General features: G+C 38.9%; 1 protein-coding gene across 2 annotated transcripts; it reads left to right on the forward strand.

Annotated features, from left to right (window-relative positions):
• The first annotated feature begins 241 nt into the window (after positions 1 to 241).
• Positions 242 to 27737, forward strand: LOC131986448 (voltage-gated potassium channel subunit beta-2-like). Of its 2 annotated transcripts, XM_059351414.1 has the most exons (15): positions 242 to 477; positions 745 to 1690; positions 18213 to 18256; positions 18342 to 18379; positions 18657 to 18736; positions 19419 to 19463; positions 20004 to 20048; positions 20132 to 20175; positions 23892 to 23978; positions 24072 to 24157; positions 24243 to 24363; positions 24465 to 24559; positions 24704 to 24824; positions 25920 to 26008; positions 26172 to 27737. In XM_059351414.1, exons 2-15 carry the CDS (start codon positions 1365 to 1367, stop codon positions 26259 to 26261), a joined length of 1311 nt encoding a protein of 436 aa, XP_059207397.1. In that variant the 5' UTR covers positions 242 to 477; positions 745 to 1364; the 3' UTR covers positions 26262 to 27737. The 2 variants fall into 2 exon arrangements, with proteins under 2 accessions (XP_059207397.1, XP_059207396.1); XM_059351413.1 differs by having other exon boundaries at positions 250 to 1690.
• Positions 27738 to 27764: the final 27 nt, after the last annotated feature.

Genomic DNA, 27764 nt, shown 5'->3' on the forward strand with positions numbered 1-27764 from the left:
CCCCCCCCCCCCCCCCCCCCCCAATTCAAAACAGAAGTGTGTGTGTGTGTGTGTGTGTGTGTGTGTGTGTGTGTGCGTGTGTGTGTGTGTGTAAGCCCCGCTAACATAATATGACAATGTGATGAAATGTGTGTACATCAGTGTGATGAAAAATGTAGAGATCACACCCGAGAGAGAGAGAGAGAGAGAGAGAGAGAGAGAGAGAGAGCATCTTGAAAACCCCCACATTGCTTGTGTGTCGTGAACATTTTTGGAGCCTCTGGAAAAAGGAAAGAAGAAGAAAGAGGGGAAAAAAAGTGGGACTGTGTGTGAAGTGACAGGATGATGCTGAGGGAGGGGGCACCGAGCGATTGAAATGCCTCATTTTTGGGCTAGTGTGCCGGCGTTTTTTTCAAATCTGTGCACCGTGAGATTGTGTCGAATAACGGGAGACCTGCACAGCTGCTGCCGGTATGTGAGCGACTTCACACACTGAAGGTAATAAAAATAATAGTAATAACAATAATAATAAAAACCCGGCTCGGTGTTATTTGCTTCTGTTTCCTCTCCCTCTCTCTTTTTCTCTCTTGCATCAATTTGATGCTGCGTGAGGCTGCTGGGCGATGATGCATCGGTGTGGTTTGACTGTATGAATTCGCTTCATATCAAGTCTATTTACTCTGCTCGGACTGTTCGCCTCGGCGATGTAAATTCGAGCAATTAAGTCTTTTTTTTTTTGTTTCTTCCCGACCCACCTTGCGACAGAAAAATATGCCTTATTTCGACGCGAGGTGCGAGGATGCCTGTAGCTGTGATTGTGTCATTGCTGCGGCACACTCCGGAGCTCCTCGGCTCAAGACAGACACAACTAACCTCAGCTGAAGAGAAGACAGCCAGCTACCAAGTGCTTTACCACCCAACATAAGCCATACGAGCCCGTGCATGTATGTGGGAGAAGGCCGAGCTGCTGACACTCTCCAGGGAGACTTCTGTTGCACTGAGGTTTGGGAGCTTCCCAAGAACTGCCACATCCCCAAATCCGTCTGAGGACTGCTGTGAGCTTACAAGCTTCCTGATGATTTTTGGAGGGCAGCCCCGATGCATCTTGTGAGTGTGAAAACTCAAAGAGCCCTTTTGCCAGGTTTGCATCACCAGACAGGAGCAGACGGTAACTCTGTGTGTGTCATGTTAGAGGCTGGACTCTTGCCTGCTCCCTCCAGCTCTCAGCCAAAATCTCTGACCTGCCCTGTCTGAGCCCTTTTTGTTTTGTATGAGCATCACAACAGCACAACGGGAAACAGTGTCAAGCAGCTCCAACAGTTTGTTTGTGTGACTATCCCACCCTATTCTATCAAAATAAAAGCCCCCCGGAAACCAGGGTCAGGATGCAGGTGTCTTTCGCCTGCACCGAGCACAACCTCAAGAGTCGCAGTGAGGACCGGCTTTGTGGCCTTCGTACCGCTCCACCTCCTGGAGGAAGCAGTGGAGGAGTAGGGGGAGGCGGCGGTGGAGGAGGAGGAGGAGGTGGCGGTGGCGGTGGAGGTGGTAGTGGAGGAGGAAGTGGTGGAGGAGGAAGTGGACAAGGGAGTAATGGCAACTACATGTCTCAAGGCTCCGTCAAGACCAGGGAGGGGCCCGGGTCCCGTCAGACTCCACAGGGCCATGCCCACATGAAGGAGGCCATCGGGCGCCACACCAGTATGAAGTACAGGTGAGTATGGGGATCATTCGCCTCAGGGGGTTGAGGGTTAATCCACATTAGTTTCCATTTCACTGTGATTATCACAGCCTTCTGACCTCCAGATTATCCCACAGCTACTAGATTATCACACCCAGAAATCCTCTGCCACGTGACGAGGTGGCAGGTGATTTTAACCAGCTCTGTCCCTGATTTCTTCCACATCCCTTTCTCGAGATGTGAGGAGAATTTAAGGGTTAGTTGAATTGTCACCAACATGCATCCTGTAACATTCTGTGCCGGCTGCCTACAGACCCATTAGCGAAGATGAAAAGCACCTGAGTGCACACACAGCAGTGATTTTACTGACATCATAAAAGATGACATTAACACTTAAAAAACGCTAGCACTGGTGGATTTAAAAGTGCTTATATAATCCATACTGAACAGCCGTATTGTTATCACAATATAGCAGACGCAATGCACATAGGAGAATCTGCCATAGGTGTTTTATGCAGATTTCACCCTGGCCTCTTGCTCTTCACCACTGATTAATAAAAAGCCTGCCTCCAATAACAGCCATGCTAAAATCACCCTAGGTCCCTCACCTTTTCCTGGAAAAGCATTTAATTTTCATAAAACAGTGCTGCCGCTGGGGATCTTATGCACAGAAAATCATTGTTGCACACACCAGGTCTGAGTCATAATGTACTAGATAAACAGCAACAAAAAAAGGAAAGTAATTCTGTTTCTCTGATTCAATTCACCTTGATGGATTAGAGCTTCAGCTTGACAAGGACAGCTGTTCATGCAGGAGTTCTCAGAGAAGTGGACAATAATGCACATATAAAAGCATGCAGATTCTTTAAGATTCTATATAGGATTCCTTCATTTAGTCTGTAAAATCCAATAAGTAGGAAGAGGCTTTTAATGACCTGTTTTCCTGGTAATCAGGTTGATTGGATGCCTGCCATTCTCTTCAGTCAATTTAGTTTTCATTTAATAGGATGTTTAAAAAGGGAATGAGGCACAAGATGAAACCTGGATATCTCCACTACTGTTTTATCTTCCTTGATAATTGTGTGCATTCTTCTGATTGGGTTGGGTTATTCTGGTAGCTGTGCCGTCTCTGGAAAAGTGTCACTAATAGGGAGTGCAGCAGCACAATAAGTCTATACAGCATATGGCCAGCTCCAGTTGCCAGTGGCAACACCCCAGGCATTGCCTTTAGTTTCTGTCTGTCTTATTTCCTAATCAGTCAGCACTGCTGTCGCTTATCAGTCCCCTTTCTGTATCTGAGTCCTCTCAAAGCCCTGCCCGCCACCCGGACCACAGAGTGCGTTTGTGGCAGCGCAGTGGTCGCGCATTCTCCATTTTACACTGTTGTCACAATCCAACTGAGGTCAGGAAGGAGCAGAGATCTGCATAAAACATGTCTGCATGCTGGAGGAATGAGACCGTGTGTGTGCAGGGAGTAAATGTTGGATATAATGTGGGCGAATACCACAATAGAGCAGAAGTTGTGAGTAAATTTGATCTCCAGATGGCACCTATCGTTGCCACGATTTGCCCTGTTTGACGACATGTTTCCTGATCCCCCCCTGCTAACTCATTAACCTGAGTATTCATCACTCACCGGCAGGCCGACACCGACGACGACACCTGCTGCCAGTTATCACACCCATAAGCCCCTGCTGTCACCCCCTGCCCGAACCCTATCTGCTGCTCTTTAACTCCTTTTTCTAATTTCATTCAATTAAAAACTACAGTGAACTGCAGCATTTGTTTAACCCTCTGAACCCTGAAGTCTGATTAAAACTTCTTTAGAAGATCGCCAAAAATACTAGAAATGATAGAAAAACCAGGTATTATCATTGGAATTTGAACTTTAAGCCAGCCCTTGAGAAGTAACCAAAACCAAGCTTAAAATTGTGATATTTCTGTCAAAATCACTTTATTCTACATGTCTCATTAAAACTTGGCTAAAAATAAACCATTTGGAATAACTAGATCCTGTTAAAAACAATAAATTCTGCGTCCCTTAGCAAAACTGTGAAGCCATGATTGATTGTGCTGAGACGAACGGTCACATGACAAATATTCGCTGCAAGTAAAAAAAAAGATTAGCTTCATTTTGAGCATGTGTGCGCTGCATAGGAAGTAATTGTTACAATTGTTAAGCCAATTCTAACCATGATTGTGCTGATTCTACAGAGCTGTAGGACTTACATATTATATATAAAATATATATTGCATTGTCAGTAAAATACCATGGCCACAGTGAGCTGAAACAGCTTGGGGTGTGTGTGCATGTGTGTGCGAGTGTGTGTGCATGCGTCTGCTTAAGATGAGTAAAAAGGTGATGAAAATGTGACTTTTTACTCTACCAGATGTATCATTTTGCAACGAACGAACGTGAACTGAGCGCAGTGTTTCACAGCATCTAAGGATTTAGTGCACCCAGCATGCCGGTGCCAAAATCTGCTCTCCTGTCCAATAGTGTTTCCCTTTTGGTAAATGATATTTCCTGTAGTGCTCCCTCCGTGGTTAGTGTCAGGGAAAAAGGCTTGGTTCAGATTTAGGTAGTGGGGAAACACATAAACAGGGAAAGAGACTTTGACACAACACTGGCATGGCTGGCCTTTAGTATTATTCTTTTTCTCTAAAACTGTGTGCCCTGCAGAACTGAAATCTTAGCACTTCTTTCAGCTATAGCGACTGTAATGAAGCCAGTGGGGGGAGGTCTGTACCAGCTCGTTCGGAAGCATATGAATCTTTTTTATGCCTCTAAACTGCTGCATAATTTGGTTCAGGCAGGCTGAATAAAATTCCCCTTGCATATATACAGTGTATCTTTACTGCAGCTCTTTTTCCCATCTTTCTGCTGAATATGAAGCATTGTTTAAGTGGTCAAACATATACTAGCATTGGGTGTTTTTTTGGTTGTTAAAAGTAAACTCTACCTGTGATTCTGTAGCAGCATGCAGTAATCCGTTTAGTTTGGGAAGTGGGCACTGATTGGGGGCTGGGGGTGGATGATAGGAGTACAGAAATTAAAATCGTGAACTATGAACGTGAACAGTGGTGTAATGTAACTAAGTACATTTACTCAAGTACTGTACTTAAAGGAACACTCCACCGTTTTTTCATATTAAAACATGTTATTCGGTCAAGTAAGACGAGTTGATACAGACCTCTTGCGTCTCAATGCGTGCACTCAATCGCCCTGGCGCGCGGAGCTACTTGGCTAGCACTTAGCTTAGCCCAGTTCATTCATTAGGATCCAAACAGATGGACAGTTAGAAGCGACCAAACTCCTCCACGTTTTCACTATTTAAATACAGCTACACGAGTAGTTAAACGACCAAGTATGGCGACACAAAATAAAACGTGGTGCTTTTCTAAGCGGATAAAAAGGATAACTATAATGTATGGCGGAATAGCACTTGGGAGCACTTCGACTCGGCGCAGTAATATAATCACTCCTGAAAAATCTTCTCCCCCTCCCTCTCCCTCTCCCTCTCACTTCCGCTCCCTCTCACTTCCGTCAACAGAACAACTTCACTACTAGCTACTATACTAGCAAGCTGCAAGCGATCATTTGCAATGACGGACTTTGTAGACGATGACGACTGGTTAGTAGCTGACCCAGAGCCATATCTGTTTGAACCCGAGTACACAGAGGAGGAACTAGCTCTTATGGGCCGTGAGAGGGAGAGGGAGAGGGAGGTTTTGTGGTACTTGTACTTTACTTGAGTATTTCGACGTAGTTTATACTTCTATTTCACTACATTTTAGAGGCAAATATTGTACTTTTTACTCCACTACAATTAGCTGACAGCTTTAGTTACTTCTCAGGTTGAGATTTAACATAAAAAAATATTCATTTGAAATGATTGTGCATGTTTAAAAATGAAACCACATAAAAACACATTAAACAATTAAAAAGAGTCCTACCTAGACAGTAAAATGCTGCTTACATAAATGCTTTTGGTACCTTATGTACATTTTGATGCTGATGCTTTTGTACTTTTACTTCAGTAAGCTTTGAATGCAGGACTTGTAGTGGAGTAATTTCACAGTGTGGTATGACTAGTTTTACTTCAGTAAAGGATCTGAATACTTCTTCCACCACTGAACATGAAGTAGTTCATTTTAATCTTTTCCAACTGAACTTTGAGCTAAATTAATTTTAGCATTTTTAGCAAAGCAATTTTAGCAAATAATTTTATTCTATTTTTCAATCATCTGTGAATAATTGGGTTGATCAAATATCATTATAACTGTACAATGAGTGTGGAATTTGCACCAATCAGCTCACTGCTAATTCTTGAGTTCCAATTTTCTCTTTAAAACAAATCCCTGGATAAACCTTTATAGGCACATAGAAACAGCAGCAGTAGAGTGTTTTTTTGTTCGGGACCTGTGGAGGTGAGGTGAGTCTCGAAGTCTCTCAGGCGAAGTTCTGTCACTCAGCAAATTGGCCGTTTCTATGGTAACCCGGCCCTCTCTTTTCACCAACAGCAACCTGGTAAGCAGGTCAGATATTTCCAGGATAGATTTACCTGCCAGTGTTGTACATTTCTCATGGATTTCTGTACGGTCATGGCCGCAGGGTGCATCGTGTCAGCTGCAGGCTGCTGGATGCAGCTATCCTAACTTATGGGTGAGAGGAGCAACATGTCAATACTACTGCATATGAATATTTCTGCATACTGGGGTCACTAAACAGCCTGTGAATTGCATAAATTGGATATCACTGGAAAGCTGAGACTCTTGTGGATTCAATGAGCCCACATTAATTTATGTGTGATGATGTTAATCAACTAGCTATTTCATTGCAGTGGGAGTATTTCTTGAATCTTGACCTCACTATATAAAATGAGCTGCTGTGACCTCCAGGATAATCACTCCCTCGTGAAACATTACAACCACAATCTAGAGACCTAGAGCATCCAGAGGATGTATAGCTTCCCTAGGTATGTTGAGCAGAAGTGCGCATCCAATCGCAGAATATTTCCAAATATCCAAAGTTTTTTAAAACAAATTACAGCATGGATTTTTCTAAGTTGTTCCAAAGGTTTTGGTGTATTGACATACTATTCTAGAGGGTTTTTTGATTAATTTTTATCCATTCTTGAATTTAAAATAAGTCTAATTCAGCAACAAATGTGTGTAACAAATGTTATCAACCCATAAATTGCTGCAACAACTTATGGGACATAGTTGAGCAGGAAAATGGACTTCAGAAAGCCAAACATTGATGTTCTGAACTATTATACACTTTAAAAGGTTTGCTTAATTGATTAATTAAGTCATTTTTATTAAAGGTCTATCACCAGAACCACTTGACACAAAGTGCTGAGGTGCATCTCAAATTAATCTTCAGATCCCCAGCTTTTAGACAATATACACCAATTCTATGTGGCATTTATTCTTAACCTACCCACAACCCCCAATTCTCAATAAAATGGGGCAATTGATAAGGGGCTACAGAACATTTTGCTTTTACGCTGTAATATAACATTTAATGACATTAGGAGAGACAGGGATGTGTTCAGAGATGTCATTCTGCAGTTTCTTGGGGACTAAACTTTTGGTTCTGTGCAGTTGAATAAGCTTGTAATTTGTCAAAGGAATAGTTCAACGTTTTTGGCAAATGCACTTGTTGGCATTCTTGCAGAAAGTGAGACGAGAGGATCGACACCAAGCCTTGTCTGCTGGATCTTCTCATGTAGCTCTAATGTTAAACCATTCCTTTAAAGACTTCCTCCAATGAAAATCACCATCATGAAAACCTTAAACGTTTATGTTCATATGGGGTTTGTTTTTTTATCATAAGCAAAATAAGCAGCCATGACTGAACATTTCTGCCTTAGAACTGCAGTGTACCAGTGAGTTTAAAGAATTAATCATGTCAACTTGTGTTGTGCTGCTTTCACTATTATTAACATACTGCTACGGTGAAATGAGGAAGATCAGAGGAGAAGCCAGGTGCATAAGCAAACTAAATTTCTCTTTTTAAACAAGAGAGACGTAATATGAATGTGGCTACTTGGACAAACTGTCGAATCGTAGATATTGTTTGTTGAACAAACACTAACGCTGTGTAAGCCACTGCCAGTTATAAGCTAACAAGCTACCAAACAGAATAGACAAATGAAAGACATTCAGATGTGCCACAGTACAGATATGGGCTGAAACACTAACAAAATGTCTGTTTCTAGCTTAAACTTTTAGATTTAAGCATATCGTATGTTTATTTTAGCACATTTTCTACCAGTAAGAACACATTAGCTGTTAGGAAGCTATTGTTGCTATGTGTTCGCAAGCTAAAGGACTTAACACTGCATAGCTTTCTGAATTATCCACAATTTACTTCACGAGTTACATAATGTCAAATGCTTTAGCTTAACTAGCAAAAATGTAGTTAGCCTGAAACTGACTTTTGATATATGACTAAGTGACAAAATGCACTGCATATGTAAATAAATATACTGAGTATCAGGATCACACAGTTTCCCCGTTATAACTGCTGATGTCTCACATCTGTTTCCACTTTTGTCTTCTAAAAAGTTCAGTTTTTCGGTTCGTCAGATTTTAAGTTCTTGTTCTTTTTATTTAATTGTGTTGTCATTGTCTCTGTGTGTAATGCTGCTGCCACACTGCAATTTCCCAGCTTGGGATAAATAAAGTCTATCTATCTATCTATCTATCTATCTATCTATCTATCTATCTATCTATCTATCTATCTATCTATCTATCTATCTATCTATCTATCTATCTATCTATCTATCTATCTATCTATCTATCTATCTATCTATCTATCTATCTATCTATCTATCTATCTATCTAAAAAACTTATTTATGGGTTCTTCACCTTGTTGGTAGTGCATTTCATCACACAGCAGCTTTAAGACATTTTTCTGTTGTTTAGCAGACACAATTGTTAAGGTTGCTCCTTCATTCAATACAAATTCAATGCAGAGTGAGGGATTGTTTTCCCCTCCGGCAGGGGCGGGGCTTAAGTGTGCTCTGTCAGACTCCCTCTGGGTTTGAATGAGCCTCAAACTTGTATCCCTGATGTACAGTAGATGCGCTAAAGTGGTAGGTTATTGTAAAAACCAACATTCTTGTAAATGAGCTAAGCTTACAAAATCACAAGTTTCCTCAAATGTTGTGATATGGTAGAAAACTCTGGAAAAGTTTGTACATTTTGTGGTACTTGCACTTTACTTGACTATTTCCACATAGTGTAAACTTCTACTTCGCTACATTTTAGAGACACTACAATTAGCTGACAGCTTTTGTTACTTTTCAGATTGAGATTTAACATAAAAAAGTATGACTAATTTGTGCATGTTTAAAAATGAAACCACATAAAAGTTCATTGAGTAGTTAAATGAGCCCAGCCTGAGCAGTGAAATGCTGCCTACATAAATGTATCAAAATATTAATACAATAATATATGTAACTGTCTGAGTGGGTCCATTCTGCATAACAATTACTTTTACTTTTGACATTTTAAGCACATTTTGATGCTGATTCTTTTGTTCTTTTACTGAAGTAAGTTTTAAATGCTGGACTTTTACTTGTAGTGGAGTAATTTCACAGTGTGATAAACTCTGGGAAAAGTTTATCAGTAAATGTTGAGTTCATATAATTTTTTACAACTACAATTTTTAAAACAATATACAATATTGTTCACTAAACATTTAGGACTTCCTGCTCCTCCAATGGACTTTAGTTCACTACTATTACAGTCAGATGTTCACAACCAGATAAAAATGTCCCGTGAAAGGTGATATTCTACAATGATGATAATACTTTTTAGCTGGAGAGCAGGGCTCACATGTATTTTCTGTGTTAATATGAGGATTTGAAGTGTCCTGACATTCAGCCATGCAGAGAGGTGCTGTTCTCTAACAGAGTACACTTGAACAGTGAGTTTTGAAAGCCTGAACTCTCAGCAGCTGATGAAGCAATGATCGAGTCATACTGATGAACAACCCTGTCAAGTTGTACAGATATATTGTGGCCCTTTAGTGCTATGAGACGGTGACCCGGCCCCAGACTTATCACTCACTCAGTTACCCTTTTACACACACTAAGGGCAGCTTTAATTTGATGCCAGACTATTTACTTTAATGTGATTTTACAGTTACCATGTAAATTAAACACTAAACAGCTGTGGAAAAAATGAGCAGGCAGACTATTCCCACTTTTATAAAACCCTATGGACGCCATATTAAATACCAAACAGTGATAAAATGTGGACTCCATAGAGCGGAGTCGTGATGAATAATAATTAAGTGGTAATTAAGTGCTTTGGCCTCATATTGTTATCATGATTAATAATCATTGGAAGCAAACGGTTTGTGTAGCAGGGAGGAGAACAAGGACGGCGAGCTGCAACAACCTTGACCTTCAACTCTCGTCTCGCTGGGATCTTTGAGTTTCCAGTTGATTGAGCAGATTAGTGACATCACTTTGAGGTCCTGCAACAAATTTTAGGCACTCTGCATCTCCACTTGTTTGACTTCAACCTGGCTACAAGCCCAAGTATATCAAAACGTGATCTGTTTTTGGCTGCTAAACTGCAAAAATCTGGCTGCTCGTTTCATCTGCCACCTTCCAATATGTATTAACAAGTTGTTGTAATTACAAATCATGCAATAGTACGTGCTTCAGATGGGTATTTGTATAGCTGCCAGTTTGAGACCTGTGGGGTTTTTAAAAACTTGTACATAAAGCAGATAGGTTAATCTTTTCAAAATGTGAAGCGACTGCTGGGTCAGTGTTGTTTGACAAGGCTTACATTTGTCAATATTTGCCTGCGGATGGAAGCGCCTGTTATCAGTGTGGTCGTTCTGGACAGCGAGCGGCGTAATCAGGGCAGAAAAACCCACGTCACGTCCTCTGAAAAGACTGTCTAGTCAAAGTCAAAGTCTGATGCTGTTTTCTGGCAGAGACGAGTCATCATTGGATGTCCTTACATAAGAGCAGCTTAATGAAACAGACACACACGTTCTAGAAAAGTCTCAAAAAGTATTTATCTAAATTTCTGATTACATTTTTATTTATCTTAAAGTTACTTTCAATTTAACCCAGTTTTCACCGTCTGGAACACTGTGAAAGTAATTACAATATTTACCACAGATAGACTGTATAAATGTAGTGGACATAGTGGGTGTCTCCCCCTTAAAAAACGACCCTGTTGGTCTTTTGTACAGGCATCAAGATACTACCCATATTTCATTTAAGACTGTCCTCCACCGCCCTCTAGTGGCTGTAATAATTATGAATGACGGCTATGCGGAGTTGCACGTTTTGTGCGTCATATTTTTTTGTAACTACGTCACTTCCAGCAGTCACGTCGTCCTCCTAACTACTACAATTCTGGCATTTACGTATATTATATTATATTTAAACTGTCTTTTATAGCGCCTCACCTTAACGCTCCCACCAACCTAGATCAGCCTATTTTCACAACTGCGAACCGTACATGTATGTATAATGACCTGTGTGGTATTTTTTTCTCTGTTGGGTGACATTGAAAAACGACCTACCTAACTCTCGTTTCGGTTCTAGATCTTGTTGCCATTGGTTGTGTGGTGTGGTCTACCTTGGAAGCCTTGAGTTTGCCATTTTGGCTGTCGGCATCTTGTATCTTTGCACCAGAACAGAAAATAGAAGGAGAGGATGAAGCTGGGAGGGGGATGCTAAGTTAACTGAACAGCCGACTTCTTAAAATGTCTTTTAGTACAACCATTTACTGGACTTTGGGCGACTAAAATGTTACAATCAACTTTCATGAACTGAAAACACACTTTGAAAAGGTCAAAGATGGAAACATGCTGTGGTAGGGACGTGTCAATCAAAAGGTATCCACTTCCTAAGGGGTACCCTGCTTTATTGTCTATTTGATATTAAATGGGACCATAATTTACCAAATGAAGATCATACTGTATTGAAGAAGACTTGAAACTAGTGATTGATACCATGAACCATTGTTCACTGGGGGGGTTGCTGTGGCTCAGTTGGTAGAGCGGTCGACTGGAAGGTCGGTGGTTCGATCCCTGACCTTGTGAATGAATTCCCAATGGTGGCAGGTGGCACCGTCTAGGGTAGCCTCTGCCACCAGTATGAATGTGTGAATGGATGAATGATCACAGTCTGTAGTGTAAAGCGCTTTGAGTGGTTGGAAAGTGACTAGAAAATCGCTATATAAGTGCAGCTCCATTTACCATTTAGCTGATAGACCAAATGAGAAGTAGGGTCTTCTACGTACTTCCTTTTGCAGCGATTGGAGTCGCCCCCTGCTGGCCAGTACAAAGAATGCAGGTTCATTGCACTTTTGCATCAGCTTCACTTTTAATTTTCAGACGCGGAAGTTGTCCCTTTCAACAAATTTTGCCAATGAATTCATTGTGACAAAGGATCAAAGTAGTTGAGATGTTTGAAATGACAGAAAAGAGAAACTAGGTAAAGTGAGGGGCAGCATGATAATCAAAAACACCTCAGCGACTCCATTTAATCATTTTAAATTCATCGAGCTGTCAGAGTCTATATTTAAGGGGCAGCAGAGCAGGAAACTGACACATCATTCGGCTTCATCTCTTTCACAGCAGACATAAAGCAGGCTGGCAGGTAACGGTGCAGTGACCTTTTCAAGCAGCAAATGTCAGTAATAAACTCCTTTTTAACACGTTTCGACGGCACAGGTTCAAACTATTTTAGCATTCTGTCCTTTTTCGGTCAAATTTTGAACCCAGAAAACAAACTTTGAACAGAAAAACACAGAAATATTAAAAGGTACACAACTTAAACACCAACTGGTAATCTCTGAGCTCTGCCACTTCATTACGTGCAATTTTAGTTAATAGGAGAGTCACAACCATTAATAAAGTGTTGGCAGTTGATATGCAGGAGCATCTGAGTTTGAGTGTGCGAGAGTCTGTCTTTTTTCTTTAACGTCCGCACAGTATGTGTATTTTATAATTAGGACAGACCTACTTTCCCAACTGTTTTAATATAACTCAATTAAAAACATCACATTAGATGAAAATGTCCATTGTTTAGCCTAATTCATTAATAATAGGTGAAGGAAGAATTAGAGCAGAGTCAATTCTCATAATGTACATTTTCTCACCTAGAGTTGAATTTAGCAGTGCGGATAGTTTTTGTTTTATTTGTCCAGGCTGTGAGATATTCTACCTCTGCCTCTGCATTAACACAATGGAAGTGAGAGGAAGTATTCCTGTGTTCAAAGCATTTAAAATAAATAATTTTTTCTTAATTCAGCCGCAACAGAAACAACGTCCCTGACCCTGTCTTTCAGTTAAACAACTTTATACCAAAGAAATATCCCCTTCGGATTATCCAGAGTAACAAGGACACTGATCATAAAAAGATTTTGAGGAACTGTTAAAAATATCAGTTACATTTTGGTGCTGTGAGCATCACAGATAAAAAAGGCATTAGCTTCCATTGTACTGAGGCAGAACATTCTTTAGGGTGAACTGATGCTTTAAAGCCCTGAATCAGTTTATACAGCATTATTAAAAGAGAACAGACAGTCCGCCAGATTTCCACAGTTTGTGCTCAGAAAATGCACGTATAAGCACACACACACATGCGCGCACACACTGACGTGAGTGTTATTAATATCTAGGTGTGCTTCCCTCTGGAGAAGAGCCTGCTCAGCATGTGTGTGGCATTTTATGACAACTGCAGGGAAAAAAACCTCCATCATTTGCAGCTAACCATCTGTATGTAGTGTCTCCCTCCTGTCTCAGGTGAAAACTAACTGTAAATGTCAGCACAGGTTAAAATGCTGACTACACCATGACAGAGCACCTGTGCACCTCCTTTCTCTCCCCCATTAATAATGTATGGAACAACCAAGTCCCTATAATCACCTTGTTTGGAGTTGATGATTTATGGCAAGAGAATAAATAGACAACACAGGAAGCCCTACTTATAAAAAGCTCGAGAGAAGCATCTGTGTTTCTGTGTGCCTCGCTCACGAGTGCATTCATGCGTGTCCGTATGTAGATCTGTGCCTGTGTGAGAGTGTAATTCCCATCAAGCGTGAACGTTCACGTGAAAGCATCGACAGGCCCCAGTGTCGCCAGCGCAGTATAGATCTCGTCAGTATTTGTGCATAACTCCCCTCAAATCCATGTCAAATGAAATATAGGCCGAGTGTCTGTGTACATGTGTTTATATCTGTGTGTGTGTGTGTGTGAGAGAGAGAGAGAGAGAGTGGGAGAGCCTGTCATGAGGGAGATAGTGAGAGGAAAGAGAGAGCATGTGTCTCTCCAGACTCACTGATAGTAATTTAGCAGACTGCAGCACTGCAGAGAGCGGTGGAGTTGAGAGCGGGGAGGGGGCGGCCAGTTGTCACACAGAGAAACAATGACATCCTCCATTGCCCAGAAACAAAAAAAAATGTTTTATGAAGCAAAGCAATCATGAAATTCACCCACTAATGCACACTGCTTTTGCTTCTCTAATGACTCGCTCATAGAAATACAATAGTGTGTCAGCTTTTTGCATACAAAAGAAAATCATATTGGATAAAAGCTCTGGAACAGAAAAATAATGCATGTGTGTAACAGTTGTGGATGCTACCGGATGCTTGGATTTCTTTTTAATGCTGACTCATGTTTAGTTGTTGCATATTTTATTTGTCACACATAAGATGTGTAATGTAACACATAGCATTCTGTTTTTCATCATGGTACTCTTGTGTTACTAAGGTGGTAAACACGGTTGCAGCTCTGCTTAATTAACCCTCTGAACCCCAACAAGCCATTTCAGGGTGTTTTTTTTTATCTTTTTACATTTTACTCACTGTGGCCTAGTATTTCTCTGCTGTATATTTGTCCTGCAGCTCTATGGAATCAGCACAATCATGGCTAGAAATGGGGACAACTCAGACTTGTATTTTGTGCAGAATAACACAGTAATAATGGCATAAGTCTTATAAAAAAAAAGAAAACATGCAAGTTGAATTTCTCTGATAAATTATTGCTAAAAAATTGAATAAAATGGAATTTATACATAAACCTTTTACAAGTGCCCAAACGTGTCATGAATAGTGGGGGAAAAAAGGCCCTCCACATGTCAAACATATTGAACTATTTACATTTTTACAATCTTTACTTGCAACCTCTCCTGTCCTCTCCTCTCTGCTCTGTGTAAACAGATTTTCAGTGAATGTTTGTCACATGACCGCTTGTCTCAATCATAAACAGTTTATTTTTGGCAACATGTAGAAACAAGTGCTTTTGACATAAATATCAAAATTTTAAGGTTGTTACTTTTTCTGACGGAAACTTTTGTAACCTATAATCTGTTTAAGGACTGTTGGGAAGTGTAAATTTCAACAGCAATGCCTGTTTTAACAGTTTCTTGCCACGATAAACAGTTTATTTTTGGTGATCTGTTTTCCAACATTTGCCACTTTCACTAAGACACATCAGTCCTGATCATTTCTTACAAATAATAATTCATTCTCATGAAAAAAATGAATGAAATGCACAACAATGGTGAATTGCTGACTCCATACTTAATACTTTAGGGATTTTTTTCTTTTTTCCAGCCTTGGATATGTCTGTGAACGTGCACTGCTCCAAATACAACAGCAATAACCCAAAAAAACAATGGAAATGACATGTATTTACCCCACAGGGCAAACATGAGAAAATGGCTCAATCTGGTGGAAAATAGGGAAAACTGCAATTTGAAAGCCATGGCTGTATACTGAGAGCCCGATATAACAGAATGCATCATTTATGAGAGTCTGTATTTTGAACTAACAGTTTGGATCTGAGGTTGAACTTCCAATATTCAAAGAAAAACTCACACCCTCACCAAAATTGATGCCATATGCATAACCACAGCCAACATTATGGAAATATTAAACATGGAAAAGCAAAAATGTGGGATGCATAAGGGTTAATATAATTTTCTTTTCCTTTTTGTAAATACGGGCCCAGTTTGAGACACAAAACGTCATTAAAATTCTCTCAGTGTGCAGGTACAGTTTTTTTTTTCTTTTTAACTTGCAGGTGATGTTGAGACCTAAATGCTTTTTGATGAATTTCAAGCGTTTCTTTTTGTTTTGAAGCTGAATGAAGGTGTTTTTAACTAGCAGGGAATATTTCTGGGTTACTGTTATTGGTCCAACCTTGTCAAATGTTGCTAGACAAAAAAAATTCCTTGAACTTCCTCTGACTGAAGCTAAGGCAAAAAGGCACAATTTGATGGGTGTCACACAAAAAATACCAGTAAAGCAGTATAAAACAAATGGAAATATTTGTCTCTGAAGTGTGTTTTTTTCCCCTGTGCCTCATTTATATTTACTCCCAGTGTTCAAAGTGACTGTCAGTGTGTGAGAGCAGCCAGAGCTGTCATTGGTTGACAAACGGTGAACGGGAGCCAGATTACCATACAAGGAATCATCAACATCAAACCCCACTTACAGTTTTTCCCTCGATGTAACATTCCTGACCTTCCACCTGTGTGCTATTTTGACAGAGTTTAAAAGGAATGACACAAACAATATGCGTTTCACACCCACACGCAGTGCACACATGAACACCAACGCCCCCAACACAGCAAACGCGCACACAGCGGGACACAAATGCTTACATATGCAGTATTCTAAAAATAGCTTAAGGTCAGGCATTAAAAATAGACCAGAGAAAATAAAAGCAGGACTCGTTCGACTGAGTCTAAATGCTCTGACAGTCTGTCTTTCTGCATTTGGCTATTTGTGGCGGACGCAGGCAGGCAGACAGGCAGAGAGGGGAGGAGGCGCTGGAGATGAAAAGACGGCGAGCAGCGAGTTGCACTGCAGTTCTGCTGCCTCTCCAGCTGGCTCCCCGGCTAATTAGAATGGGGGAGAGCGCGCATGGAGGAGGAGAGCAAGCATGAAGCCCACATCGTTTTCAGCTGTACATGCTCCTGTGGTCAGAAATGCAGCTCTGCTTCTCCCTGCCCGCCCTTCAAAACTCAGCTGTCTGGATAATCAGATGTGGCACGTTGGGTAATGGACTCCTCTAAAGCTTATGGAACATTTTGGAGCATTTACCGTGCAGACCGAAGAAGCTTTTAGCCCATCTGAGTCGAGCTCTGTTCCCTCCAGCTGTTTCACTGACCCAGTGTAATACACTGAACTGTTAACATACGAAGGATAAAAGGTCAATTGTTCAGAAATAATTAGACACAGGCAGTAATTTAACCACGGGCGAAAAAGACTTTTACTCAGCAGCAGTGGAGGAGGAAGTACTCAGGAACACTGGGGGAAATAATTACACTACACTGTCATTTTCCAAACATTTACTGTATTATTTTACTGGGGTTTTCTCGTTTTTTTCTACATTAAGTGTATTTGCCAACAATACTTTTATTACTAATATCAATCATAATATTGATGTTGAAATCTGTATTTTAATATAATTGGACATTATTGATTATTTTTTATTGTATTATTCAATTTCTTAATGGTCTTGAATGTTAAATTACAGCGAATGTTAAAATACATAAAATACACATCATATTGATGAATGTAAGATAAAAGCAATGTTCTGTTATCTTACTGTAAAATTTGACTTAACATATATATATATATATATATATATATATATATACAATACAGATATTTACATGTACATTGTCCATCATTTTAAAGAAATTATCTTTAAATCATAAAAAATTGGTAAAAAGATATTTTCCTTTTTTTCATTTTTACAGTGTATTTTAACATGTATTGGTTTTATTTTGTGTTATATCTCAGTTTTATGCATAACAACCTGTGCGTGGTGCATTGTATTTACTTTTAATATTATTATTTTTCATTCATTTATTTATTCATTTTGGTTTTGGTATATTTATTTATTCATTTTGGGATTGTTGTTTTTTTACAAAACCAAGTGAAAGTAATCATTAACGAGTCACAGTATCAAATGTCGAAATAAACAGAAATTCCTTTAGATATGACACAGTATAATTAGCAAAATGTACGTAAAATAAAATATATGAACATGTTACAGCTGCTAAAGGTGGAGCCACCAGTAACTCTATAACATTGGCTGCCTCATATTTCAAAAGATGATCATATGTTTGGGACATAATAGCTCATTTTTTTAGGTTCATTCCTGTATTTTGGGTTTCTGCTATAATATGTTTACATGCTTTAATGTTAAAAAACCCCACATTATTATTTAAATTTAATTTCACAGTATTTATACATTATCAAGACCTGCTTCATAATTAAGAAAAATGTGGAAATCTCACGTTTTATAACATGGGACCTTAGATTTACAGCTGTCTGTAAATGTATCGAAGTGAAGAAACAATATTTGCTTCACCAATCTAGTGAAGTAACATTGTAAAATAGCATGAAAGAGAAGATGTGAATAACTTGGGTGCAGCACCTGTCACTCAACTACTTAGTTTTACTGTATGATGGAATATTTTGTGCACATCGTCCTTTTAATTCTGAGCTTCACTGACTGCTCTTTCTGTCTTTCTTTCTTCACAGGAACCTTGGGAAGTCAGGCCTACGTGTTTCCTGCCTCGGGTTAGGTGAGTTGGTTTGAAGGCTGGATAATATTCATGTCTGTTTCAACCCCTGAAACAAAACAAACTCTGCGTCTCTCTTCTCATCCAGGCACCTGGGTGACATTTGGATCTCAGATTTCTGACGAGGTGAGAGCTCTGTTTTCTCTCTTGTTTCTGTGAGAAGTCGATTCCCGAGCATCTCTGCTCATATTGCTTTTGTGGAAAACACTGTTTGTTTCAATCTCAGTGTTTTCAATTATAGAAATGATTCAAAATCCCACAGAGCTGGTACCCAGAAACTAAAGTAGCTTGGTGAGAGATATTATCCTCCCTGCTTCGTGCCCTTCTCGGACAACCTCTGTGTAATTGGAATTTGTCCACCTACGTCCACCTTTCTCACTCTCAATTTTTTTTGTTCCCTCAGATGGCCGAGAACCTGATGGCCATAGCTTATGAGAACGGAGTGAACCTGTTTGACACGGCAGAGGTGTACGCCTCCGGAAGGTCAGGCTCCACTTCTTCCACTAAAACTCCTGTTTTTCTTCTTGTTGAATGTTTTTTCATCACCAGCTTTAGGTTTTCTATATAACCACTGATCAGTGGTAGAACCTAACTAAGTACATTTAATCAAGTACTGTACTTAAGTACAATTTTGTGACCATTTTATGTAACTTTATACTTCTACTCTACTACATTTTGAGACAAATATTGTACTTTTTACTCCACTACTATAAGCTGACAGCTTTAGTTACTTTTCAGGTTAAGTTTAACATAAAAAATATGATTAATTTGAAATGATTGTACATGTTTAACAATTAAACCACAAAAACTTAAAAAGCTGCTTACATAAATGCATCAAAAATATTACATACTAATACATACATAGTAACATATTTGGAATATATTAAACATTCTGCATAATGAGTACTTTCACTTTTGATACTTTAAGTACATTTTGATGCTGATACTTTTGTACATTTACTTCAGTAAGTTTTGAATGCAGGACTTTTATTTTGAAATGAGTAATTCCATAGTGTGATATTAGTACTTTTACTTAAGTAAGGGATCTGAATACTTCTTCCACCACTACTACTGATGCAACTTTTATTTTTTTTTAACATGTCTGCAGATTTCCTCTATGATTCAACATTTTAATTCTAACAGTAAATTACGTGTTTCTCCACAGAGCGGAAATCACTCTCGGGAACATCATCAAGAAGAAAGGATGGAGGTATTACTCACATGCATGTGAACAGCTCTCAAACTCTCTAAGATTATAAATATATTTCTTAAAAGTTCAATAATCCCAAATAATCCTCTTGTTTTTCTGATATGCACTGCTTTCCACGTTTTTTTGTTCATGTTGGAACAGGCACGCCATTAAATTATCTCAAGGGATATTCATACTTTTTAGGCAAATGAAGAGCTTTAGCCTCAGAAAGACTATAAAAGGATTAAAATGTGACCATGTGAAAGTAAACACTGGTGGCTGTCTTGCCCAGCTGCCAAAGCTGCGTGGGAAATCCTTGAGATATTTCTAATCTATATGGATAAATACATTTCAAAGGTTAATGTAAGAATTTGTAATCTGCCACTACCTCTTTATTTTTTATCCGATTAAGTTATAGATATTTAAATAAATACAATATTGGTCCAATGATGGTTTACAGATGGAGAGAAAACTACTTGCCTAATACTGCACAATGATTTCTGACTAAAATTCTTGTTTCCCATTAAAATTGTGCTCCTAAACCTCTTTTGTCCTTGCCAGGCGTTCCAGTTTTGTCATTACAACAAAAATATACTGGGGAGGCCAGTAAGTATAACACAATCATAATCCTTGTTTTCATTTATCCTTTGAATAAAACATCAATAATTTGTGTTTTCATGTCTCCACAGAGCAGAGACAGAGAGAGGACTCTCCAGAAAGCACATTATTGAAGGTAGAGTATAATGTTTTGTTTCACAGAACCTTCAATACCTGGAATTTAGTTATAAAGAGTCCAGGCCTTGAAACTTGGGTTTATTATTCAGCACATAGTATTTTATGCTTCATCTGAAATACATTGAGAGCGTTAAAACTGTGTCAAAAATCAGGAAAGGAGTAAATCAGAGATGTGTATTAACCCTCGGAACCCCACCATTTTGAATTTTGATCGCCAAAAATACACCTTTGACTGTAGAAAGAAACTGTAAAAACAGACATTATCATTAGAATTTGACGGATCATAGGTTACGAAAGTTGTCTTCAGGAAAACTAACCAAAACAAAGCTTAAATTGTGATATTTCTGTCAAAATCACTTAATTCTACATGTCTCATTTAACACATTTATTAAAAAAAAAAAAAATTTCCTGTATGGAAAAAATAGATCCTGTTAAAAACATTAAATTCTGCTCCTCAGTGACACTGTGAAGCCATCATCGATTCTGCTGAGACGAAAGGTCATGTGACACATATTCACTGAAAATGTATTTACACAGAGCAGAGAGGAGAGGACAAGGGAGGTTGGAAGTAGAGGCTGTAAAAATGAAAATAATTCAATACCTATGCATGTGGCATATAGCATTTGGAGACCTAATTTATTTTCCAGTAATCATGACACTCATGGGTTCTTGGAAAAGTGTTTATATGCATATATGCAGGACTTATATATTGCGGTGAAGGTCACTAAGTAAAATTTAAAAAGAGCAACAACAAAAAAAAGCCCTGAAATGCTTTAAGGTATAGAGAGTTGATATTACATTTCTATGTATTTGCTGAACATTATGCTTTCAGCTGATGGAAGTATAAAAGACTGTTTTATTGGGATGTTTGTTATTTTAAATGTATATAAAATGTTATCAGTTTACATTATATCTACCCTTAGACAAATCTGAGCCTGAGTTGCGATGAATCATTTGATGACCCTTTAATCTTTGAGTGTGTTTGGCTCGCTCAGTTAGAGCCACTTCATGTCACGTGTCATAGTGAAGACATCAACATCCCTTAAGATCAAATAAATGACCATGTTTCGTAACAGCTGAAGAAAAGAACAAGTATATTTGTAGCAGTTTGGGGTTATGGCCGAGGACGTGTTGACGGACTGTTTAAAGTGCAAGATGTTAGCGTAGGTGAGGACACTGAAGGTGAAGAAATACAGAGTGAAATCAGATGAAGAATGTTTTGGTGGATTGTCTTAAGTTAAGTCTGTCTGGGACAAAAGAAGACAACAGTACAGAGGGTCAGATGAGGGAACATTGGGATGAAATTTTAAGCGCAAACAACATCATGGATTGTCTTTCCATCCACTTATTTGCTTCCCCCTCTGACAAAATAATCCTAAAGAAAGCTTTGAGGCTGTTGGCCTTGTGCACAGACATCTGCTTTGTATGTTTTGTAAGCAGCGTGGCCTTGGGGAGACCATTCACAGAGGAGCTGAACGAGCTGATGTTTGACCGTCATTGTCATGAAGCTTTTGATTTCAGGCCATTACGTAATGAGGGAACTGCACGCAAGGACAGTGCTGATGTTTGGACTACATATTTCAATTCAACCTCTGCATCGATTTGCTAACACACTCAAGGTTGGAAAGTTGGCCCACAGGGAGACGTTGATGCAAAACATTTCAGAAGACGAAAAATATATTGAATAACATTTCAAACACATTATCCCCCTCTAAAATAATAGATTTTGCCCGTCCAGTAACGCACTGTTGAACGTTATAGTTCGTCAACTTTTTATTGGGATGCTGTGCAGGACTTCATATATTGCAATGAAATACAAGGCCACAGCACTGCAAAAAAGCCAACTTGTATATTTTGGCCTAAAACAGTGATTTAAGTTGGTAAAACTTATAAAATATAAATTATTGACATTTAGGGCAATAATGTAAGTTAGCACAACAAAGGAAGCCAGTTGTCTGCTCAAAAACAAGTTAGTGAGTTGTTGTTACTTATATCTTTAAGTTGGGGTTCACAACAAGGGACAATAGTTCTGCTAACTCTTATTTCTTTGTTGTGAAATGCGGGAAAGCGGTGAAATTCGGTCATTAGCGAAAACTAGCGGCTAACTGATGTTAGCGGCTAACTGATGTTAGCAGCTAACTGATGTTAGCGGCTAACTGATGCTAGTGGCGCTGCTTGTTACAGCTACAAGAGTAGCCATTAGCGTATCAATGCTAACTCAAAATTGTGGTCGCAACATTAGCTGACATTTCATAGCGGTGTTACAATCGTGCCAATTCAGCACATTGCAGAAGTAAGGATTAAAAGTTATTACAATGTTAAATTATAAGTGAGTACAATTTACAGTTGAGTTGACAAAAATCTGAATTCAGAGTTGAGCAAACTCAAAAACAAAAATGTAAATATTTAGTTTAATTGTCCAACTTAAAATTTTATCTAAGTTTGTTGCCTTGAAATTTTGAGTTCACCCAACTTTTCTTTTTTTGCAGTGAGTGAGCAAAATGTAAAAAGAGCAAACAAACCCCCTGGAACTGCTTTGGGTTTAGAGGGTTAAGCAGCAAGAGTTGAAGGAAACGACTACAGCTTTTGAGAAACATTGCAACGGGTTGCCTTGATATCACGAACCAACTGTTACACTTCTTTGTTATTTTAGCATAATCTTGAGTACTGCTGGTTATAGATGACATGTCTATATGAACAAACTGAAAAATTTGTCAAATTAGCTGGTATCTTTAACAAGCGTAATGCATAAAACTATTAATCTATTGAAAACTAAATGACTATGTCACATACAATAACAACATTTCTATCATTGCTGGATATGTGCAAACCAGTCGTTCTCCTGTAGTGGACAGTTGGGCTGGAACATCCAGAATTTAATCTCTCAGTTGCTGTCCCCTCATCTGTCTTTCCTTAAAGTCTGTCGGTACACCACTTTGATCCAGAATGAATAATCTCAGCAACAATATCGGATGGCTCGATATAAAGTTTTGTACGAATCCTAGGCAATAAATCCTAATGATTTTGGAGATTCTAATTTTCCTATAGAGCCACCTTGATGTTAAAGATTGGTTGTTGACACTTTTGTCTAAGTCTACGTAGTATCTGAGGCATTCTCATCTGGCTGAAAGAGTCTTTTATAGCATAATAATATATATTTGAGTCAAAATGCATCAGTCATCCATGATTAATAGAGGATTTAAAATATAAAAGCCTTGGATATTTCTGAGAGTACCAATTCACACTGTGAACTTGGACTAAAATGCTGTTTAATTCATTATTGACCCCTCGCCCTATCCTTGAAGAGGACCATTTTTTTTCACTTTAACTTAACCAACATTTATTTTTTCCCCCATTGCAGCGCTGTATATTTTCTTACCGATTGCCTTGACATTTGGTACACGTTTATATCTGGATATCCACGATCAGATTACTGGCATATGAATGCAGATACATTTTCTCAAAAGTGAATCAAAAGTTAAATTAGATAGCATTTCAGCCAATGCCTTCCATGTCTTTTGCTCTCCGGCAAGCAACCAAAGCCCGCTCAAATGTGATTGGTCAAGTCAATTATTTTGATTTATGAACAAATATCTGCAGAACTAATGACATTTCTGAGTACATCAGCTTTGATAGTAAAGTGCTACTTATATTAGCATATTAAAACAGTAGAAATTAAATAAATGTCTAATCCGTGACCACTCTTTATGACAGGTTTAAGAGGATCCTTGTCAAGACTGCAGCTAGATTATGTGGACATCGTTTTTGCCAACAGAAACGACGTCAACAGTCCGATGGAAGGTCAGTTACAGACGTTTGTAACGATTATTCTTGTTTGCTGTAATCAATCGCCTTGTGTAACGTAAATGTCCTGCTATTTACTGTAATGTGCAGAGATTGTACGGGCCATGACGTTTGTAATAAACCAGGGTATGGCCATGTACTGGGGAACCTCACGCTGGAGTGCCATGGAAATCATGGTGAAAGCTCACTCTTACACAACAAATTAAATGCAGTCAGGTTATGGCATGAATGCTGATTTTGTTTCTGTCTGTTTGGCACCAGGAGGCGTACTCGGTAGCACGCCAGTTCAACCTGATACCACCTGTGTGTGAGCAGGCAGAGTATCACTACTTCCAGAGGGACAAAGTGGAGGTGCAGCTTCCTGAGCTCTACCACAAGATCGGTCAGACATCCACAGTCTTGCAGCTCTTTTTCATTTCTTTTTAATTAATTTAAGTTTCATTCATTTTCATTCAAACGTCTACACTTATTCCACTCTTTCAGGAGTCGGAGCTATGACCTGGTCCCCACTTGCTTGTGGATTAATCACGGGGAAGTACAGTGATGGTGTGCCAGAGTGCTCCAGAGCAGCAATGAAGGTCAGTTTGATTTGACTCACACTCCTCCGGGATTTCTTTCACTAGAAATCAGCCTCAGTGTAATTATCTCTCTGATCAGCGGGGTACTGCAGTGTGAAATCAGGACTGTATTAAACCTTTTCTCCATTTTGCTCCCGGTGGAAGGGATACCAGTGGCTGAAGGAGCGAGTGAACAGTGAGGAGGGCCGCAGGCAGCTCGCTAAAATCAAGGAGCTCCATCTACTGGCGGACAGACTGGGCTGCACTGCTGCACAGTTAGCCATAGGTACGGCCCACACAAAGTGAAGAGACTTTGTATGTTTGTTTTTTTCCCACATAAGATTGATTGTACAAGGACAGAGTTAGGCAACAGCTTAACCCTATAAAGCCTGAACCATGAAATAATTGCCAGAAAATTCAATTTAAAAAAAAAACCTGCTGACAAATAAAAATAATATATATGAATTTGCATATATATGAATTCTAATTTGTATCATATTTGATACATTGGGTCTTTTTGTGCAATTTGTTGCTCACAGTTTGTTTTTCTTGAACTAACAAAAACATATAAAACCTAATATTTTTAACCAATTAAAACTTTGACTTTCCTTTTAACATTTTCCTCAAACATACAAAATATTTTTTTTTCCATATAACACAACATCATACATCTGCTGATATGAAGTTTTCATGCAGCAATGACAGATCCACCAGTGGAACCAGCATTTCATTTTTGCTACATCTGTTATTTTTGTGCAATTTGTTGCTCAGTTTGTTTATCTCCAACACATCATCAATGCTCAATTTTCTTGCCATCTAAAAATACACACCCAAAAAAAATGTATTTCTTTGAATTATTCGAGAGATATCTCAATTTTACTATTAATATACCTAATTATGTTAAGTTAAACCTTTACCTAGTTTACCTAAATGAGAAAAAGACTGTATGTTGCTTTATTTAATGCATAATGTATGAAATGCAATAAAATGACAACTGACAAATTTTCAAATAAGTTATTGTGTAACAAATATGATACATTTGGCTTTATAGGGTTAAGTGCTTCACAGACTGTGTGCAACCACTTTACTCCTCATAATACTATGTCTTTTTCTCATATTTGTGTTTTATAATCGTGTTCATGTATTGTTTAGAAAGCATGGTTTGTCCACCATGTATCTTATCCTGTCTACTATTAAATTAAGTTGGGTAGTAGACCAAAATGGTCCTTAGGTCAAGATTCCTACACATATATTTTGTTTAATTGGCCATTTTGCACTGTCAAATGTCTCATTCCTGCTACTAAAATACTAAAAATTACCATTTGTCTTTAGTTATCACTCATAAAGAACAAGTTTAATTGGTTTTCTTGCTTTTTTACAGCCTGGTGTCTGCGCAGTGAGGGAGTCAGCTCAGTACTTCTGGGTGTTTCTACTACAGACCAGCTACTTGAGAACCTGGGTGCCCTACGGGTACGATTTATTTCCATATTTCCTCATAATCATTTTACCTAACATACTGAGGACAAATAGATACGCTACTTTATAAGCAAAGCAATGTGACATAACTGACAAAAAAAACCCAGCATCAGATGACATTTTAAACTGATTGCTGTCCTTTTCCATGTCCTTGTAGATTTTATCCCAAATGACCCCTCAAACCATCACTGAGATTGATGCCCTGCTGGGGAATAAGCCACACTCCAAGAAAGAGTTGCGTGCTTGAAGATGCAAACCTGAGTGACAGATGATGTTTTTCGAAGAAGATGAAGACAACAATGACATTGGGAAACATCGCTTTTTGCTCTGCTGTATACTCAACAACTTGCATGTCCTCAGCAACATTATGCTTCCAGTATGTGCGCATAATCCATTTTGCGCAGTACATTGTATCATGTATGAAAAAAAAGAAGATCTCTCAATTGTGAAAAAAAAAAAAACCCAACAGGTCATATATTGCTCACTGCCGATTGTTCACAGACTAATTATGTCTACAGAGGGGGAGGATGGTTGGAGCTCTGCCATCCACAGAGACCAAGAGAGGTTGAAAGATATTCAACTGCTGTCAAAGCAGATTTGACTCTTGTTAATCAAATGTTATAAAGTGAAGAAAAAAAAAACACCTCTGTGCTAAAATGCAACTTTAAAGTGTGAATGGTGCTTTCATTGGACATTTGAGTCTCCTCCCCTCGCAGCTGCCTGTTATTCTGTATGATGTTTAGTACCCAGCAGCCAGAGAGCCAGAGGTTAGTACTCATGTGTCTAGCCTAACATTTCCCATAGTGTGCATGTGACTGCTCTGCCACGCTCACTGCTTTACAGGGTTGGGAACAATGGATTACTTGTAAAATGTGGAGAAAAAAATGAATCAAGCCTGGTGCAAGTCTTAAAAAAAGAACAGATCACATGCTTTAAAAAAAAAAAAAAAGTCAATTTAATTCATTGCTTTGAAAGAAACAAAACATTTTTACACATTTTGGCATAAATTGCTTGCTCTAAATGAAAATGAATGAATCGTACTGCAACAATAACTGACTGGCTTTTGGATTATAGTGCATAATATTAGATATTACTATCTAAAATTGGCAATCAGTAAGATTTTTGAAAGTAACTTTCCCAACCCTGCTGCTTCCTCAGCAGTCTTTTTGCCTCTTCTGTTTGTAAACTGTGCGCATGTCCCTTTAAGAGAGAATATCCCTAACAGGGTGTAAATGTGGCATGGCTTTTATGGCTTATGTAGATTTGCAGTGCCCTTGTAAGCCATTTTTTTACTCGAAATGGTCTGGCAGTTTGATCCAGGATCCACGCTGGCGGGGCACTCTTGCTTTAAAGACTCTCTGCAGTCTGCAGACACGCCTGTGTGTCCATCTGACGTATAATCTTTGTATTGTCCTAAACTGTATCAAAAGATGTTGACATCACTTTGACGATGCCGTTCTTGTGAAGAAGCATCATTGTTCCTAAATCAAAAGGTTTGAGACAGTTGGACTGTGTGGAAAGGTCACTGAGCATCTGACACAAAGATTTGGACACACTGTGGTGTAAAACTAGTAGTTTTCAAATGATAGGACATAAATGATAAGTATGAGTTTATCAAATGTGATATTACTCTTGCCACAGGTCACTTGGGGTAAGATTTAGCAAATGTAACTTTTTTTTGTGGAAGCCTAAAAATATAGCTTCTCTGCTCATTTCTCTGGGAGTTCCCTCTCTCTGTATCGTTTGTTTC

Source organism: Centropristis striata, chromosome 15 (assembly GCF_030273125.1).
Source record: "Centropristis striata isolate RG_2023a ecotype Rhode Island chromosome 15, C.striata_1.0, whole genome shotgun sequence".
In the NCBI taxonomy this organism is placed as follows: Eukaryota; Metazoa; Chordata; class Actinopteri; order Perciformes; family Serranidae; genus Centropristis; species Centropristis striata.